At 44.6% G+C, this 16589-nt stretch overlaps 1 protein-coding gene across 5 annotated transcripts in view; it reads left to right on the plus strand.

Moving 5' to 3' along the window:
• FRMD1 (FERM domain containing 1) overlaps positions 1-15529 on the plus strand; it is a 40763-nt gene extending 25234 nt beyond the window's left edge. For 4 of the 5 annotated variants that reach the window (XM_064708602.1, XM_064708605.1, XM_064708603.1 and 1 more), the window contains 10 exons: positions 806-882; positions 2493-2679; positions 4829-4984; positions 7269-7334; positions 7543-7611; positions 7801-7975; positions 8862-9197; positions 9338-9466; positions 10187-10266; positions 12279-15529. In XM_064708602.1, the coding sequence (XP_064564672.1) occupies positions 806-882; positions 2493-2679; positions 4829-4984; positions 7269-7334; positions 7543-7611; positions 7801-7975; positions 8862-9197; positions 9338-9466; positions 10187-10266; positions 12279-12566 (1563 nt within the window). In that variant the 3' untranslated portion in view covers positions 12567-15529. The remainder of the gene's footprint in view (positions 1-805; positions 883-2492; positions 2680-4828; positions 4985-7268; positions 7335-7542; positions 7612-7800; positions 7976-8861; positions 9198-9337; positions 9467-10186; positions 10267-12278) is intronic. The other variant, XM_064708607.1, reaches the window with a different exon arrangement.
• The last annotated feature ends 1060 nt before the right edge of the window (positions 15530-16589 follow it).

Consider the following 16589-nt stretch of genomic DNA (forward strand, 5'->3'; position numbering starts at 1 on the left):
TAGGAAAGATGAGAGAGTGAGTTAGTAAGATGTTCCTTTATTCTTTTTCTCTTTTTTCTTTTTTATTCTGTTCAAACAAGCCTGTAAGTCGGAAAGATAGGCTGTAGCTAAAACAACAGGCCTCATGCTGGCTTTCTTCTAGCAGCACTCCTCAGTATGAAGCAGACACCACCACTGCCTTTTGCTCTATGGCTGCAGGAAAGTGTGAATAACTAACTAGGAGCCCTGCCAAACAAAAGGCATGGAGCTCATACCAGGCTGGTGCTCCTGAGCCCCAGGCAGTGAGTGCTGAACGTGCCAGTGTGTCTGTCCATGCTGGGTGATGTGGTGTGGTGCAGGGATGGATGGTTGCTCCTAGGAGTGCCCTGAAAATGCCATGGCCATGCCAGGGTGGCACACTGCGCTGCTGCCTTGCCTGGCGCTGTGAGGGAGGCTGGGTTAAACTTGCTGCGTTCAGAACGAATGTGTTTGTGGTGCTGCCAGGTGCTGAGCTAGGTAACTCTGGGCCAGCCTGGGTGTCCCCAGGCTACTCTGGGACTCTTACACCAGCACATCCCTCCTATCCAAAAATCTTCTGCTCTTCCTAGGAGATTTTGTCGTTCAACCTGTCTGATTGTTTTGTGATGCCTCATTGTCATGGGCCTCCAAGACAGTCAGACTCCCTCCTAAAACTTGCCAAGAGCTAAGAGTAGAAAATGAAAAGCAGTATGGGGAGTAAATTTCAGAGGAGAGAGCATTACCAGATAGGGTAACAGGAATTTTGGATGCTGATCATAATTTAACTCGTCTTCTGTCTTTGCTCTAGGGGACAGAGAAATTCAGCCCTCCATTTGTTGCATTCTTTAGAGTACAATACTATGTAGAAAATGGAAGAGTAATAGGGTAAGTTCTCTTCTGTGGTAATGACTGTGTTTTGAATTATTCAGTGTGTTCTTAAAATGAAAGAAAAAGAATGTTTCTTTGTTAAGCTCATCTCTGTGAACTCATTGAAATAAGCTTTAAAAATCAGCTTGAATTTTTTTTAAGACTTTCGCAGATGTCCTCTCTCAGCTATGAATGTTTTCTGCCTGAATCATACTCGATATCCCTAGGAAAATTGTGACTGCTTTTCCATCTGTGTTGAATGATGACATTATCAAAACACTCTTTTGCTCATGTCTTTTGGTTGTATGAAAGGCACTGAATGCACATACCAAAAATAGTTATTTATACTCCAAAGCACGTGCGTTGGATCTATTTTTTGCATCTGAGCAGTGCTCTGTGCAGTCTAATCCTGGAAATGGACTTTCATACATGGACAAACAAATTACTTCATAAGTTAGACTTTTTCATTTGTAGTCCATTCACATGGAATATGGGCTACACTCAAAACAGCACCACCCTCACCCATGGTACAGAACAAAGGATGAGGTAGTTAAAAATGAACAACTGACAGAGTTAATTTACATCAATGCTTCTGGTGTGGCTCTGTCCCTGGGGGAAGCCAGGAGCTGGGATCATTTAGGTGGATTAAAATCTTTACCAACTTTTTGGCATTCCTTCTTGTCTTGAGCAAAGCTTGTGGTTTTCTATGTTTTCTCTCTCCATAGTCTTTCACTTTTGGATACAGGGGACTCTTTCTTATGGAGTCTGTCTGGCTGATAAGTGCTTTTTGTTTCATTTTGCCTTTTTTGTACAGAGAGAGATTACATACCATTCTGCCACTCCCAAGTTACATATCCTACACCATCACAGGCATATTTCTCTTGCACTAGTAGTTTAATTGGAGATGTTTGTAGAGCGATGCAGAGGTAGTTATCTGGCCCCTTCAAACTATACTTGCACACGTTTACAGCAGACTGTAGTGTCCAGCACCTCATCTACATGCACATGTCAGCAGCCTGCTTCCCATGATCTCTGAGGGCAGGGGGTGTGTGGGTTATCAAGGCTATGCCATAGTAATTCCTTATCAGACAATCCCTGTTTAGCAGCTTGAGGAAGAAGACAAAACCAAGCCCAGGGCTCCCATGTCTTGTGATCTACCTTGCAGGGAATTAGCTGTTAAGAACTATCATGAGCCTAAGGCAAGGTGAAACAAAGAGCAGCGCCAAGTTTAGAGGGAAAAGGAGGGCAGGTGTGCAAGAAACAGGACTGAGAGTCCAAGGGAGTTGATTATCCTGGCTGCTACAGGCTTTCCAGGGAAACAGAAGTGCTTGATTGTAGTCAGTCTCCAAAACAGGTGTGATGTGATTTTTCTTTCATCTACCTTCTGCCCTAACTTCTTAGATCTCATGCTCCTCAAGGTAGAAGCTACCATTTCTTGTGTTTGTACAACACTTAGTGGGAGAAGACCTTGATCTTGGTTTGGTGCTCCTTATACACACAACTGTATCAGGGTGGCATTGGCACACATCAGACATGTCAAAGTTTAATCCCTCTTCTCAGCAGGATGATGTTTTTGAGGGTCTTTATCTGAACTTTGTTCTTGAAGTAAATTTGCCCTTGTCTTGCAGCGATAAGGTGGCACGGCAGCTCTACTACTGCCATCTCAAAGAGCAAGTGCTTATGTCTCATTGCAACCACAAAGAAGAAATCTACTTCTTGCTGGCTGCCTACAGCTTACAGGCAGACTTGGGCAACTACAGAGAGAAGGTCCACACTGGCAAATATTTTGAACCTCAGGCTTATTTCCCACAATGGGTAAGTTTGGGGGGGAACCTTTCTGTCAACAGGTCATGCCTGCCGCAGGAGCTATGCCAAGGTGGTACCTAACTGCAGCCATGCAACTTCCCCCTCTCCTGCTGCAATGATCAGGCAGATGGGTAGAGTATCACCCTGAAGGTCCCTCAGGGAATATCTCTTGTCTTTCCACTCGATGTAGATGCATGTTCCTGGGCTCACTCATCGGTGAGGTGGGTGATACATCCTTCCTTGGTGATGGCATGTGTTGGTGTCACATGAATAACTCTGACAGTGCAGATGTCCTTGTTTAATTCTTCTATGGCTTAAAGGGTTGTGTGTTTCCAGAGGTACATCAGCAAGATCTCCAGAAAACCTCAGGGCTGCAAAGCCAAGTCTAATTCCCTTTGTTCTCCTTTCTGTAATGCTTGCCTCAGGGATGGATAGATCCAAACCCTACGGGGTAATACTGCTGTGCAGTGCCTCTGGTGCTTGCTTTGTCATTAATCTCTGCCTCAAGTGCAGTAAGAGGAAAGAGAAAGCGTTTGCATGTTTGTTTATAAGCATGTGACTTGTGCCCTTCAGGACTTTCAACCAAGAGTTGATTTAATTGTCAAATGAAGGCAAATTAGCTAAGACTTTGTTAGTTGGCTGCTTGTCCCAGGCAAGTTGCCTCTCCCCTGTAAGATGGCACTGTCCTCTGCTTTGGGGAGAAGGTTCAGATCAGTGACAGGACTTGTCTTGACTGATAGTCTCTTTTATGCACAAATCCTAGCCTGCCTGCCTTACTGTGCAGCAGTCTGCCTTTCTCCCAGACAACAGGCCCTCATCCCATGCCATTCCTTGTTACTGGGTGCCTGTCAGGAGGTAGCTAACAAAGGGCTGGAAATGGTGGGTCTTCTGTGCTGTTTCTGAGGCAACTAAAGGGCTTATCACAGACTGTTGCTCACCTGCACTGAGCCACAACCCCAAGCAAGTATGTGGGTGATCTATTACATCATTACAAACAGCAAAATCTGGCAGGCATGGGGACGCTTCTCTCCCTGCCCCTGGGGAGATAGTGAGTAATCTCCTCCTCCAACACAATCACTTCCTTCAACACGTGCTTCATATCATTTGCCCAAGGGCTGCCCCAAGTCTCGTGCCAGTGAGGAGAGGCACTGCTGCCCTGGGCTGACCCACCCAGCTTTGAACTGTGGAGCTGGCACATCTCTTTGCTGACACTGCACAGCTGATGGCATCAATATTGTCCTCCACCAAGGCCCGCCTTCCTTGTGGGAGGGCAGCCAATCTGGCAGGGCATGCAGAGGTGTTAGCAAACAGAGCAAGCAAGGGCTTTAATATTAAATGTAAGTGGGAACTGGGTGGTGATAGGGTCTGGTTGGTTTGAGCCTGGACAGGTTGTTTCTGGCAGGATGTTCTCAGGTACCTGGTGCAATCTAGTTTTAAATGCTCCTGGTGGTGGGGGATGTTGGGAAGTGAATTCAGCCAATCATCCCTCTTACCTGTCACTGCCACTGACAGCCTGAAAGGAACCAGCTGAGTATGGGAGAGGGCTGAGCTGCCCAGTAGCCTTGTATGGAGAGGGCATGTGGGTAAACGTGGGAACTGGGCAATTGCAGGGCAGGAGCAAAAGGCCCAGGGCAGGTTTTTCCTACTGCTTAGTGAAGCCACGTGCCTGCCAGCCACTCCTAATAGATAAAAAATACCTTGAGATAGTGTTATCCACCCTTTGAAAATGGAAATGCTAAGTAAGCCTAATGTGTAGTTTCTGGTCTTAAAAGGAAAACCTAGTATTTCTGCCTCTTCAGAGATGTTGCTGCTGATTGTGCTGGCATGCAGAGGAGTATTTGTTATCTGCCCATAAACATTTATGGATGCCAAGAGTTAGGAAAACTAATTCCAATACTTAAAAGTGAAAAGAGCTGACACGACCTCTGTAGTCTTGTCTGTTACAGTTTTGCCACTAGGATCTGTTTGGAGACATCAGTGTCATCTGGACTGCTTTAAATGCTTATCCTCCAGGGAGGCAGCGGCAAACACAGACCAGCATCTTGAGGGAATATATGAACCTCCTCCACCTCCAGCCACTGCTTTGCTGTTGATCACAGCTGCCTCTCATGGGGATTGCTGAAGAGTTGCTGACCTGTTTGTTTTCTTTGCGGTTTAGATAATTGCAAAGAGGGGGAGCGACTACATCTTGAGACATGCCCCAGAGATGCACCGGGAGCAGCAAGGGCTGAGCGCTAAGGAAGCGGTGCTGAAGTTCATTAAGGAGTCCTGCCTGCTGGAAGATGTGCCCGTCCACTTCTACAGGCTGCAGAAGGTTAAACAAAGAGCTTCTTATTTTGAACTTTTCTCCCATCATTAACTGAGTGCACTATGGCATTTTTCTCCTTCTGTTTGTTTGAGGGACAGTTGCCTCTGATTCAGAGAGGCCAAATAAATCTAAAATGCGGAGCCAAATGAGGCCTGTCCCCACAAACAAATCCGTCGCCAATGTACAGATGTAGCTGGAATTTAGTTTTGTCCCTCAGCCAAGAAACTGGCCACAGGAATGGCAAAACTTCATATTTGTTCCTGCCTGTCAGTAGAATTGCACCAGGGAAATCAATGAAGCTGCTTTTTTTTCCCATTGTAGTTCATTGAAATTATGACAAGAGGTCAGCTAGCTTTCACACAAATGTCATGTAACAACTGAAGGTGACACTGAGTCATTCCAACTTTCATATCCCATTCCTTCTCCAGCCCTGCCAGAGTGTTTGGTGTTTTTTCAGCTATATGCTTTTCTTGGCAGTTTTGGATTCCTACATTGTTGCTTGTTAGACTCTTTACCCAAACCTGCTTAAACAGAAGATGCTTCATTTTCACATGCTGAGTGCTTAGATCTAAAAATGAGAACTTTTCTGTTCCACTTAGGTGAGTGAAACCTGCCTATGCAATTAGGAATGGCTTGGGGTTTTTTTTCCAAATGGAGATACACTCCTCTGTCAGACTCATAATTAAACTTTTTGGGTTTTTGTGCTCAGTGGCAATTATATCTGAGAAGTATACATGTCCTCTGAACATATCTAACAGCTCTAGTTACTGAAGAAATGTGCATTTTGTAGAGAAAATAAGTTTTGATCAGTAGTCAGGCTTAGTTGTTTGCAAACCAAAGATGTTTGCCTACCTTTCTTCTGTTCTGTTTTTTTATTCTTAATGCTGTTAGTGATGCAGTCATGAGAGAGTTAGTTACACTTGAATGCTATGAGAAGTCCAGCTGGCAGGACATGATACATTTTATATCCAAAAGCATCAAGACTGTGAAATTGCTTGCTCTTAATATTTAAGTTCCTTGTTGACTTGGAATTTAGGCACCATGTACTCTTCCATGTGTCATTTGATTCTTAATAGAGTCTTATTCCTGCTGTGTGACACAGTTATCTCATTTTGTGGTGAGAGATGCTCCTCCTTAGGTGATGCTTGGGTCACCGATTGCCTGAGCCAAGTGCAGAGGAGTTGGTGAAGGTGTTGGTGGACTGGTTGCCCTGACATTTCAAAAGCAGTCACTTTCATCTTAAGGTGGCTTCTACTGAGGCTGGGAGCTAAGGAAAACACAACACACCCCCTATCTCTCATTCAGACCAATACTGATTTACAAAGCTCTTTGTCCTTAGGAGGCAGAAAATATTTCTTATTATTTCTTAATATTTCTTACTTTGAGCTGAAGACAGGGATGGTACCAGGAATAAAGGGTGGGGTAATGTGATGGCATAAGGCTTGTATCTTGTAAGCCAGATGAGGACAGACATGAATAAAAATGAGTTGTGACATAAAGTTTGAGCTTTGTGAGTCCATACATTTTTACCTCCAAATTTTCTTTCTCCTTTTCTTCCCAACAAAAAAAAAATGTATGCATTCCACTCCCTAACTCTGTTGTGTTAGGAGAGGCTGAAAGAGCTAGCTTATGATATTTTTGGTCTTCAAGCAAAAGAATATGAATAGAGACCAAGTATGTCATACCAAGATGCAGCAGGAGTTAAAAGACAGTATTTCAACCCAGGTAATAAAACTCATGTAAAACCACCTACTCCCAACACCAGGATAGAATGTTAGCATGAAAATCCCAATAATTGGGCATCGATTAGCTCCCCTCCAGCCAAAAGCTACCTAAGATCTAGCAAATCCCTGGATGGGAACAGCAGTGCAGTGGCAAGGAGAGGGGAATGGGTTCCCCTTCTGTTTTGGGCTCTCTGTCACCTGGAGAGCAAGAGTGGTGCATGTTCATGGGGACAGCATAGACAGCATGTGGTTATAAGAGAGGTTACAAGGTACCCCTGAGAACAGTAATTGTCCATATTCTCAAATCACTAAAGCTACAGGATTCCCTAGCTGTCCAGGACAGCTAGGACATATGCTGGTGAAATGCCTGAGGTCCCAGCATGAGGGGATTTTAGGTGTAGGTATTTCAGGGGTCAACAAGGCAAGGTGCACTTTACAAACATAATAAAAACCAAATGAGCTGATGGCATCTGTGTGATGAGGAGTCCTGCTACCTCTCCTGCAGTAGGTGCCAGAACAAGAGCGTGGTCTTTGTAGATTAACCTTTGACTCTTCTGTTCTTTTAGGATAAGAAGGAGGATCGACCAACAGTTATCCTGGGCCTGACCCTGAGAGGAATGCACATCTATCAGGTAACAGACTGCTGTGAAAGCCTTCTGGTGTAGCATTAACTCTGCCCAGTTCCCTGTCCTCCCCCCTCACCGTGGCTCCTCTGCCTCCCCTGCAAACCCCAGGCTCCACATATCTCAAATTCTTGGTTGTTTGCAAATTCTTTGCACATCACTGATTCCACCCTGTACCTGCCAGTCCCTGTGTCACTGTGGGTTTGATGTGTTGCAGGAGGTGAATCACGTTCGCCAGCTCCTCTACGACTTTCCCTGGTCACACATCGGGAAGCTGGCCTTCCTGGTGAGTATGAGGGAATGGAGGCCATCTGCCAGTGGCTGCCAGCCTGGGATGTGTCAAAGCTGTCGGCCTGCCTGTGCTGCTGCGTCACGTCCTGTCACTTGTATGCACGAGACCACAGCTATCTCTGGTAGCTGTGTGGCTGAAAACTTGCTCCTGCTCATCTCTTTGGCATCTCTCCTCTTTGTGCAGGGGAAAAAATTTGAAATCCAGCCAGATGGTTTGCCCTCTGCACGGAAACTGGTTTACTACACGGGTTGCCCCTTCAGGTCACGCCATTTGCTGCAGCTACTCAGCAACAGCCACCGGCTCTTTCTGAATATTCAGCCAGTTTTGAAGCAGATCCAAAAACTGGAGGAGGCTGAAGGTATGTTAGGGAACACCCAAGTGAGTTTAGTAAGAGGAAGAGTACAGTGTGTTAGTCTCTTCTGTTGTTTCATGGTGCCTGCTCTCATCTAATTAATGGTGTTTCTGCCTTATTGAGGAGCCAGTGATAGAAGCAGAGGTGTCAGGTACCTTTCAAGTCCATTCCTAAGAAGTAATTGTGGCTCCCACATTGTTGACTGTGATCAGGAAGAATGTTTGTGTGAGAGCAGTAGAGGGATATCTCCTCTCAAGTGGTTTCTGTCTTTCCCTTCAGTGGGGTTACAGCAGTGGCCTTGAGCAGTGTGGGTGCAACCAGTGGCATGTGCCAGTCACCTGTAGAAAGGCTGACTGGTCAAGTGCCTGTGGGCAAAAAGCCCTTGGCTGTTTTGTGTCTGTTAGTGTCACATAGATTTCTCAACCACCCTTAGCACATACATGCCATGGGAGAAACAATAAATCATTACTAAATACCAGCCACAGAAAATTTGTTCTTAGCTGACTTCACATAGTGGTGGGTATTTCAAGAACCAATCGGCACATCTGATTTAAAGATTGAGCACCAAATTTCACTAAGTAATTCCCTTTTCTTGTTTGCTTTTGTTTTGCTTTATTGTTATTGACCTTCACTCTGAAACCTACTGTTTTCTGTATCATAACTGCCTCTACCTGCCTGTTCTATTTTAGGAGATGCTGGGTTTACTGCAAGTATGAGTAATTCTTTTACAACCACCTGAGCATCCATCTGTTGAGCAAACAAAATACAAAGCTGTCCCTGTATTTGTTCAGTAGCTGCAGCGGTTGTTTCTTAGCTGTTGACTGATGCCAGCAGAACTTCCTGAATATATTTTGTTACCCTTCCTTAAAGTTCTCGCTGGTTTCTCCCTCAGAGAAGAAGCGCTACCGGGAGTCCTACATCAGTGACACTCTGGACATGGACCTGGACCCGTGTGACAAGAACTCCCGTGGCAGCGGGAGCAGCGGGGGCAGCCGCAGGGATAACCGCCTGTCGCGCCAGTCCACCGGGAGCCACGGCAGCTCCCACACCTCGGGCATCGAGGCTGACTCCCGGCACCGCGTGTCCGTGGAGATGTCGGTGGATGAGCCCTTCGGCATTGACCGCGTGCATAGGAAAGAGCAATCCTGCAGCTCAACCATCAGCTACGGGAGCTCTGGCATTGACAGTGGCAGCAAAGGGCGGGCTGAGGATGACGCGCAGGATGATGGTAAAGAATTTGGACATGTGGAGCAACTTCTAAGCCAACTTTTGTCTTCTCCTGCAGGAGAGCAGGGAGTAAAAGAGTGTACAGCAGCTTGGAGCACAAGTGTAATGCTAACCATTCCCCTGCTGCTCTCTTCCTCCTAGAGCTTGAGCTGGCAGTAGATGAGCCAGAGGAGATGCCTGTAGATGAGCCTTTAGAGGGAGACCAGTTAGAGGAGGCCACTGTGGGAGAATCTGTTGAATCCCTGCCTCTAGATGCTGCTAGCTGCCAAGGTGAGATGGCTTTCTGCAACTGCTCAATGCTGTTCTTTAAGGCTCTAGCAACAGGCATGATCTGAGGGATCTACAAAAACTCTTACCTCCTTCTAAACAGCTGCCAGTGCTATTTACTGCCCTACTGCAACAGGGTTTGCAGGCAGTTCATCTAGAGTTTACAGGCCAGCATTCTGTATTGTATGTACAGTGCTGCTCTCCTCTGTGCTCCTCAGAGTCTCCCTTCTCTAAACTTATATTCAGTTAATGACAAAAAGATAATTGAGGTAAACTTTTTGTAAGGAAGGAATATGCTTTAATATCTTGTATGCCACAAAACAGCCAAGGGGCTCAACCACAGAATAATGGGATGGTCACAGGAATTCTTAAGTAAAGTTTTGTGGCTTGTGATACAGGGGATTCTAGGCAACAGGGTTATGCAGGAGCTGTTTGGCCTTAATATATGCAGCCTTTATAGGAAAGCAAGAAGGGTAAAAAAATGGGACAAGTTGGCAAGAAACTGTTTCCTTGAAAGTTTTCAAATGTTGATCTTTCAGGCCAAAAAAGAGTACTCGTGAGCAAAACTCCTGGAGCATTGAGGATGCTTAATGATGTATATTTGTCTTAAGAGGACACTGTTTGTCACTGTTTGAATGTGACCTGTGAGAACAACTTCCCTTTTCTATTGCCCACAAAACCTCAAACTTGCAATGCTTTTCACTTCCTGCTTCTCCTTTGCAGCTGTAAATCAGGAATCTCTGTCTGTGGTGCAAGTCACACTAATCAAAATGAGAGGCCAAAGTGTGGAATCCCTTCACCAGGTAAGGGAGAGGTTGCTCAGCAGGAGGGTCTGTGTGTGGGCATTGAACTGAGGTCCAGTGTAATGGAGACAGCTGTAAATCAGGACACATGGATTAGTTTGGATTTGACTGATTTTTACATGGTGTAATCAAAACCAGCTGCTGGTCAGCCACTGCTCTCAGGAATAGGATAAGAGCAGCATTTGGGGTCAGAATAGTATAGAAAGGTTTGGAGCAATCAGCAGGGAGGTCATGCAAACCAGTTATTATCTACCTTAGTCTTCTGGATGAGACATGGAAGATCAACCACATCAAAATTTTTGGTGCAATACAGAGCAAAAACCATCTATGCAGTTTGGATGTGAGTTGCAAACTTGATCATCTTGAAGCCAGAAGTAGCTTACATCAGAGCAAAACCAGATGCTCAAGCTCTAGTTGTTATATCATTTGTGTGATTATAGTCTGTGTGTACAGAAGTCTTTGTTGTCAAGATTTTCTTTTCACCAAACACTTGAGAAAGGGAAACTATATATGGTAAAGTACGTCAGGGAAGAAGATATATTTGGAAGAAGCTCATTAAAATGTCTTTTTAAGACTTCTTTTCAAAGTATTGCTGTACTCACTGGGGTAAAAATGTGGTTTTTGAAAAAAACCCAACCAAACAAAACAAAAACCCCTACTTCTACCCTGTCTTCCCTCTCTTAATCCAAAATTACCTTATCTGCTGAGAGAATTCTAAAACTCTTAGCAAGGTTTTCAGTCACTTCTTAGAACTTTGTTTTTAATTTTCCATATTTCTTTCTGGACCCAGTCAAAAATGATAAGAAATTTTCATTTGTCAGCAAAATAATCCATAAAGTGCTGTAGGAGATTTGAACAGAAGCTAAAGACCATACAGCTAAGGACCACAGAGTACAAATTATAATGAATTTATTCCTCTGTTGGAATGGAAGACTTAAGAGCTCATGGCTGGAAGTGGGCATCTTGCTTAAAGCTGTAATGTTTTTAGCTACTGCTGTTATCATGCTTACACTGTTAAATGATCATGAGACATCTGTTTTATACAGGACTGTTAGGAGTGTCTATATGATTGCAAAGACCTGGCTGCCACTTTAGTGCATCACATACTTGGTGGCTCCTTAGAAAACTCAAAATATTCCTTACAAAGCCATGTAACTAAATGCTGCAGGGTTTCATTAGCATTGACCAGACAGTGCAGCATATTCCTGTTTCTGGGAGTACAGCTGAGCCAGAACAGGATTTCCTCAGGGTAGTTTTTTAATTCCTCTCCCATGGCAGTGAGTGAAATTATACTGGGAGTAAGATTTATGTAGTGCCAACAGAAGTGTCTTGGTTTCAAAATTATATTCTTGAAATTAGCCTTAATATTAGCATTTAACAGGTGATTAGAGGCAGAGCAAGAAAAGAGGCAGAGCAAGAAAAAAATACAAGTGTTGAAGCTGGAAATACTCTCAAATGGTCAATAACTCCTTCACAGAGGCTTATATAGTGAGATGGTGCCTCTGGGAATTACTGCTGATTTGTTGCTACTCTTTATGGAACAGTGTTTTGTAGATGAAACTGTTTGTGGCAATTACTGGACACTCTAACCCATTAGTTTGCATGGTTGCCTTCTGAACCTTCCTTTCAGCTCATTAGACTTAATGTGTTTGAGCACTTGGGGTAGTTTTTTGTTAAGGACACTTCGTCCATTTGAGGACAACTGCTTGGGTCTGCCAAGAAGTGTGAGGTCATTCAGGTGTCAGTATCTGTCAAGTGTTTCATCCATTGTACTGGACACTTGAGCACACAGGGCAGACAGATCAGGATCCATCTCAACATGGCATGGCAGCTTCATGCACTTGTAATTTCTGAATTGTCCACAGCTCCTTGTTTAAGCCAACATCCTTCAGAAGGGTGGTGGTGCTCTTTTCAAAGTGGGGAAGAACAACTTTGAGAAACTTCTGGCACGCCTAGCCAGAATCCTTAGGCTGTGTCTGAGCTCACTGTTTTTATTCATGCTGAACTGGCAGGTCAGTTCACCCAAAAGCCGGAGCTGCATGGAGCAGCACAGCCAGAGTTTGGATGACATCCGCCTGTACAAGCGCCGGCACCCGTCACTAAGTGCCACGCTGTCTTCAGACACGTCCCACAGCTACACCTTCGGCTGCAGCCTCGAGGACAAGCTGTCTGTCTACGGCTGCGTCTATTCCACAGCAGACTGCAAAACCAAGTCTGCCCTTTACGGGAAGCGATCCATGAACTGCCTCTCCTTGGATCTTCTGGGAGAGGACCAGCTCCCAGAGGAGTTTGTGGTGTAATGAGATTGGAGCTCTTCCATACCAGGAAACAGCTCATCATGGCAATATATACCTCATTAACACATGTGATGTCACTCTGGTTCTTGCAGGAGGAGATGGTCAGCAGCTTTGTTATTCAGCTCTGTATCAGTAAGTGGCATCACTTCTGCAGAGCTGACTACAGGGCAGATCAACTGGAGTGTAGCACTTAACACTGGCATTGGTAGTGTCTGTCTGAGCAGAAAGTGGAAGTAGCCTGCACCCTTGGAAGGGACACAATCAACATAAAAACCAAAAAACAGTGGACCAAAACTGATACTGAGCTAGTAAAGCAAACCTTGTCAATATGGATTAATCAGAAATTTAAAGTTTTTCATGTTCCTGCCTTTCTCTTGTGGTCCATGTCTCTTAATTTTAGTGTACAGATAGTTTGTCTTCAGTTTGTGCTGCTGCAACATTGCCAACAGCTGTCAGGCCAGGATATACTCTAAGCACATTTGGAGGGCTGTGTATGGAAGTGTCTGGCCTGTTTCAGTTGTAATGAACACAAGTTGCTTATTCACTGCACTGGGGCAAGACCTGCTCTGCCAGGAGTTTCTTCTTCTTTTGTTGTTATTTTGTTGTAAGCATCCAGCCAAATACAATGTGTGGTCTTTTTTTTTTTTTAATGGCAACAAATGGAGCTGACTGTCAGCTGTCTACCACTGCTGTGATGCAGATTGGCATTATATCCTTGGGGAGATAGGGAGGAGATAAAGCAAATGACTTGGCTGCTTCTGAGAGTATAGAGGGCAAGAGCATTAATTGACAGGCTTTTGAAGAGAGGAGTGTGACTGGAGAATTTGTCCAGGCATGATCACCCCTTACATTGATTCATACTTTAATGCTGTTCTTTTATTTGTTTTTAATGAATCTGTTCCTTAGATTTTTTTTTCCCTTCTGCTTAGGAGGCAAGTAAAAATGGAGAAAGTCACTTTGCAAGGACAGACAGAGTGACTGTGTCCTACTTAGTCATGGATAGGTCAGGCAAATATGTGTGTGTGGTGCTGCAGGGCTGATGATGGTGCAGGTGTAGGGCGTTTGTGTGCCAGACCAAGGGTACTTGTTTTGGTGATCTTGAGAGTGGTGGATCTGGCTGTGCTGGCTCTCACTAGGGAAATAATCATAATTATGCTGTTTCATTGAAGCATTTGGTGTGGAAAACATCCTGCTACCTTGTTACATGCAAATGAATATGTGTTTGGTTTCCTCCCCTCATCAATTGCCAGCATTGGGAAGCTTGTACTTGAAGGCCCAGCTTTGTGCCCAGCTTTTGACAGCCATCTAGCTGTGTTCTGGCAAACTAGAAGGGAAGGAATACTGTTCTGCTGGCTGGGGAAGTGTGTGTTGTGCAGTGTTGGTAATCAAAAGCTGAAAATAGCCTTATTCAGAAAAGAAAGGAAGCCAGACTATGGCAAGGAAGGTTTGAGCTGCTGCTTTGATGGTGGGCATGCAAGCTCAGTAGTTGTCTGGTAAATTGCATTCCCATAAGTCATTAAATAGCAAATCCTTGAAGTCCATCATCTTGCTACTTGTGTGTGAATGCCATGTAGAGACAGCCCATGCAAGTACATCTGCATTCACTGATTTGGGACCAGCTGCTCTACATCCTCTGAGATGAATCCAGTACCAAACCCAAGCTGTGTGCACGACTTAGTTGACTGTGCCCTCTTTGATCACACTGTTCTTTCGTGTTGTAATGAACAATTAGGAGCTGTGTGTTCACTATAGCCTCTTTTCCTTTGTTCCAAACAAAGCCAAAATGCCTTTGCAAAGTACTTGAGGTATGTTTACTGCATCCAAAATAAATTCTTCTAAATGGATCTGAATGGGTAAAGGAAATCTAGTTGGCTGCTCTTGAACAGTCCAGCCAAGCCTCCCTCTGTCAGTCACTCCCTGTTACCTGGGTCCTGTTTGGCCATAAGCCACAGGGGATGGGCATGGCCAGGATCCAGGAGGCCAGTGGCTGTACAGCAGGCAGCAGCCTTGCAGCAATGCAGGAGCCTTGCTCTTGCAGCTACCACAGAGCTGGAGGGATGGCTCTTACTGCAGCAGTGCCTCTCCATGCAAAACATGAGGGAGGTCTGGAGTGAGGGCCCCACTGACCTGTTGCTCTCCCACCCATGTAGATGTACAGTTACTTGTGGTTCTGGGAATGGTTGTTAACAGGAAAAAAGGTCAAAATTCCGTGGGTATAGTTGTTTGGAAAAGGGTCATAAAATGTGTGTGCAGCATGTGCACACTTCTCTCAAAGACAATCACATCCTTATCTGCTGCAGCCTAACCACATCACAGCAGTGTTTATTGCCACCAGGCAGCTCACTGTGCTGGTTTTGCAGTTAGCAGTCATCCAAAGGATTTGGTGAAGCACTGTAATCCTGTAATCCTGCTGCTGCTGGTTACAAAATGCACCAATGCCTGAAAACAGCGTAACTGACTCTTGCATGAGCATCCACTGCCTTGTACATTCCTGAGGAGTTCTTATATTTATTCATGGCTGGTAGGGAAGGCAAACTCTGCAGGTCTGACTGTCTTCTCTCTGTGGTCTGTGCAGCTCCCTCCAGTACTGTAAGTGACGTATGCATATGAAGGGGAGACCAGACACTTTGTGTATAGACTGAGAATGAATCCGTATCTTATGAGCACTGTGAATATCTATTATGCAACTTTTGTATTCATATTAAAAAAAAATCCACCTGTTTCTGCTAGTAATACATTTATTTTTTGTTTGGATTTAGAAGATCTCTTTTTTTTTTTTGGGTTTGATAGTTTGGTAGATGTTAGTGTGCAAGCATTTATCAGCTGATGTTAGAAACTAGCTGCCAATATTTGTACATATTTGTAAAATACTCATGTTATAATCACTCTATTTTAATGGTAAAAGTTTCTCCTTTCCATGAAAGGATTTTCTTGTTTAAAATAAAACATAAATAATTATATATACACCTGCAATAAAGAATGGATAGAAAAAAGGTAACTGTGTGGCTATTTTTGTGCCCAACGAAGACTGTTTTTTCCATTTGAGATGGGTTGTGGAAATTAATTTGCTGCCAGACTAACCCATACGAGCTCAGCTTGTGATGAAAAACCCAGAGGCACTGCAGTCAACAACTGCTGTTCCTCCTTGCTATTCTCAGTTGCACAATGCCAAAGGGCCTTTGTCAGGTATTAAGAACACAGCTGAGCAGGTTGGAGTCAGCAGGACACTCAAGGGGGCTGAATCTGACTGAAGAGACAAGTTAAGCTGCTCCTGGTGGTTAGTCAAGAAAACCAAGCGTGAACTCCCAAGGAGGTAGAGAGATCCTGTCAGCATCCTCCAGGGGCTGCATCCAAGGACAGCTGCCAGCCCACAGGATGCAAAGCGCTGCTGAAGAGCACTCCACCAAAGTCACCTAACCTGCTGGCCTAGAGTCTGGCATGGATAAAGGAAAAGTTTCTTTCCTTGGGTCATAAATCTATGAAGGAGTGCTGCAGAGCTATCTGGATCTCTTCTTGAAGAAGCTTGCTCACTGGGAGCCTCTTAATTTTTTTTTTCATTTTCTCTGGAAAAAAATGTACTTTTTATATGCTTTGATATGGTAGTATTGCCTCTATTCTTAAGATTTCCATTCTTGTACTTCATATTTTTGTCCAGTACCTGCTATGTTTCCAGTACACAAATTTTCAAGGACTTTGGAAACTCATCCAACTTTGGCTTGGGGATGCTGAGAGAGGGTGATTTGATTGCACATGGAGCTTTGTATGGAGATAAAACTAAGTAGCAGATAGACATTAGGTGACCCAAATTTGAAGGACATGGTCACTTCTCTTTGTTTTGTTGTTTGGCAAGTAAGCACTCTCTTGCCCTCCAGGGTGGAGTCCTGCTGACCAAGGAATCTGTCTCAGAAGGTGGGGCTTCTGGTGGTACCAGCAAATCCTGTGTGGGTTCAGTCAAGTGCTGCAGTGTGAGATGGGGACGATGTGGTTACTGCACTGCATCTGTTATGAGGCATGCCATCTGTGGGA

This window comes from Zonotrichia leucophrys, chromosome 3 (assembly GCF_028769735.1).
Source record: "Zonotrichia leucophrys gambelii isolate GWCS_2022_RI chromosome 3, RI_Zleu_2.0, whole genome shotgun sequence".
Taxonomy (NCBI): domain Eukaryota; kingdom Metazoa; phylum Chordata; class Aves; order Passeriformes; family Passerellidae; genus Zonotrichia; species Zonotrichia leucophrys.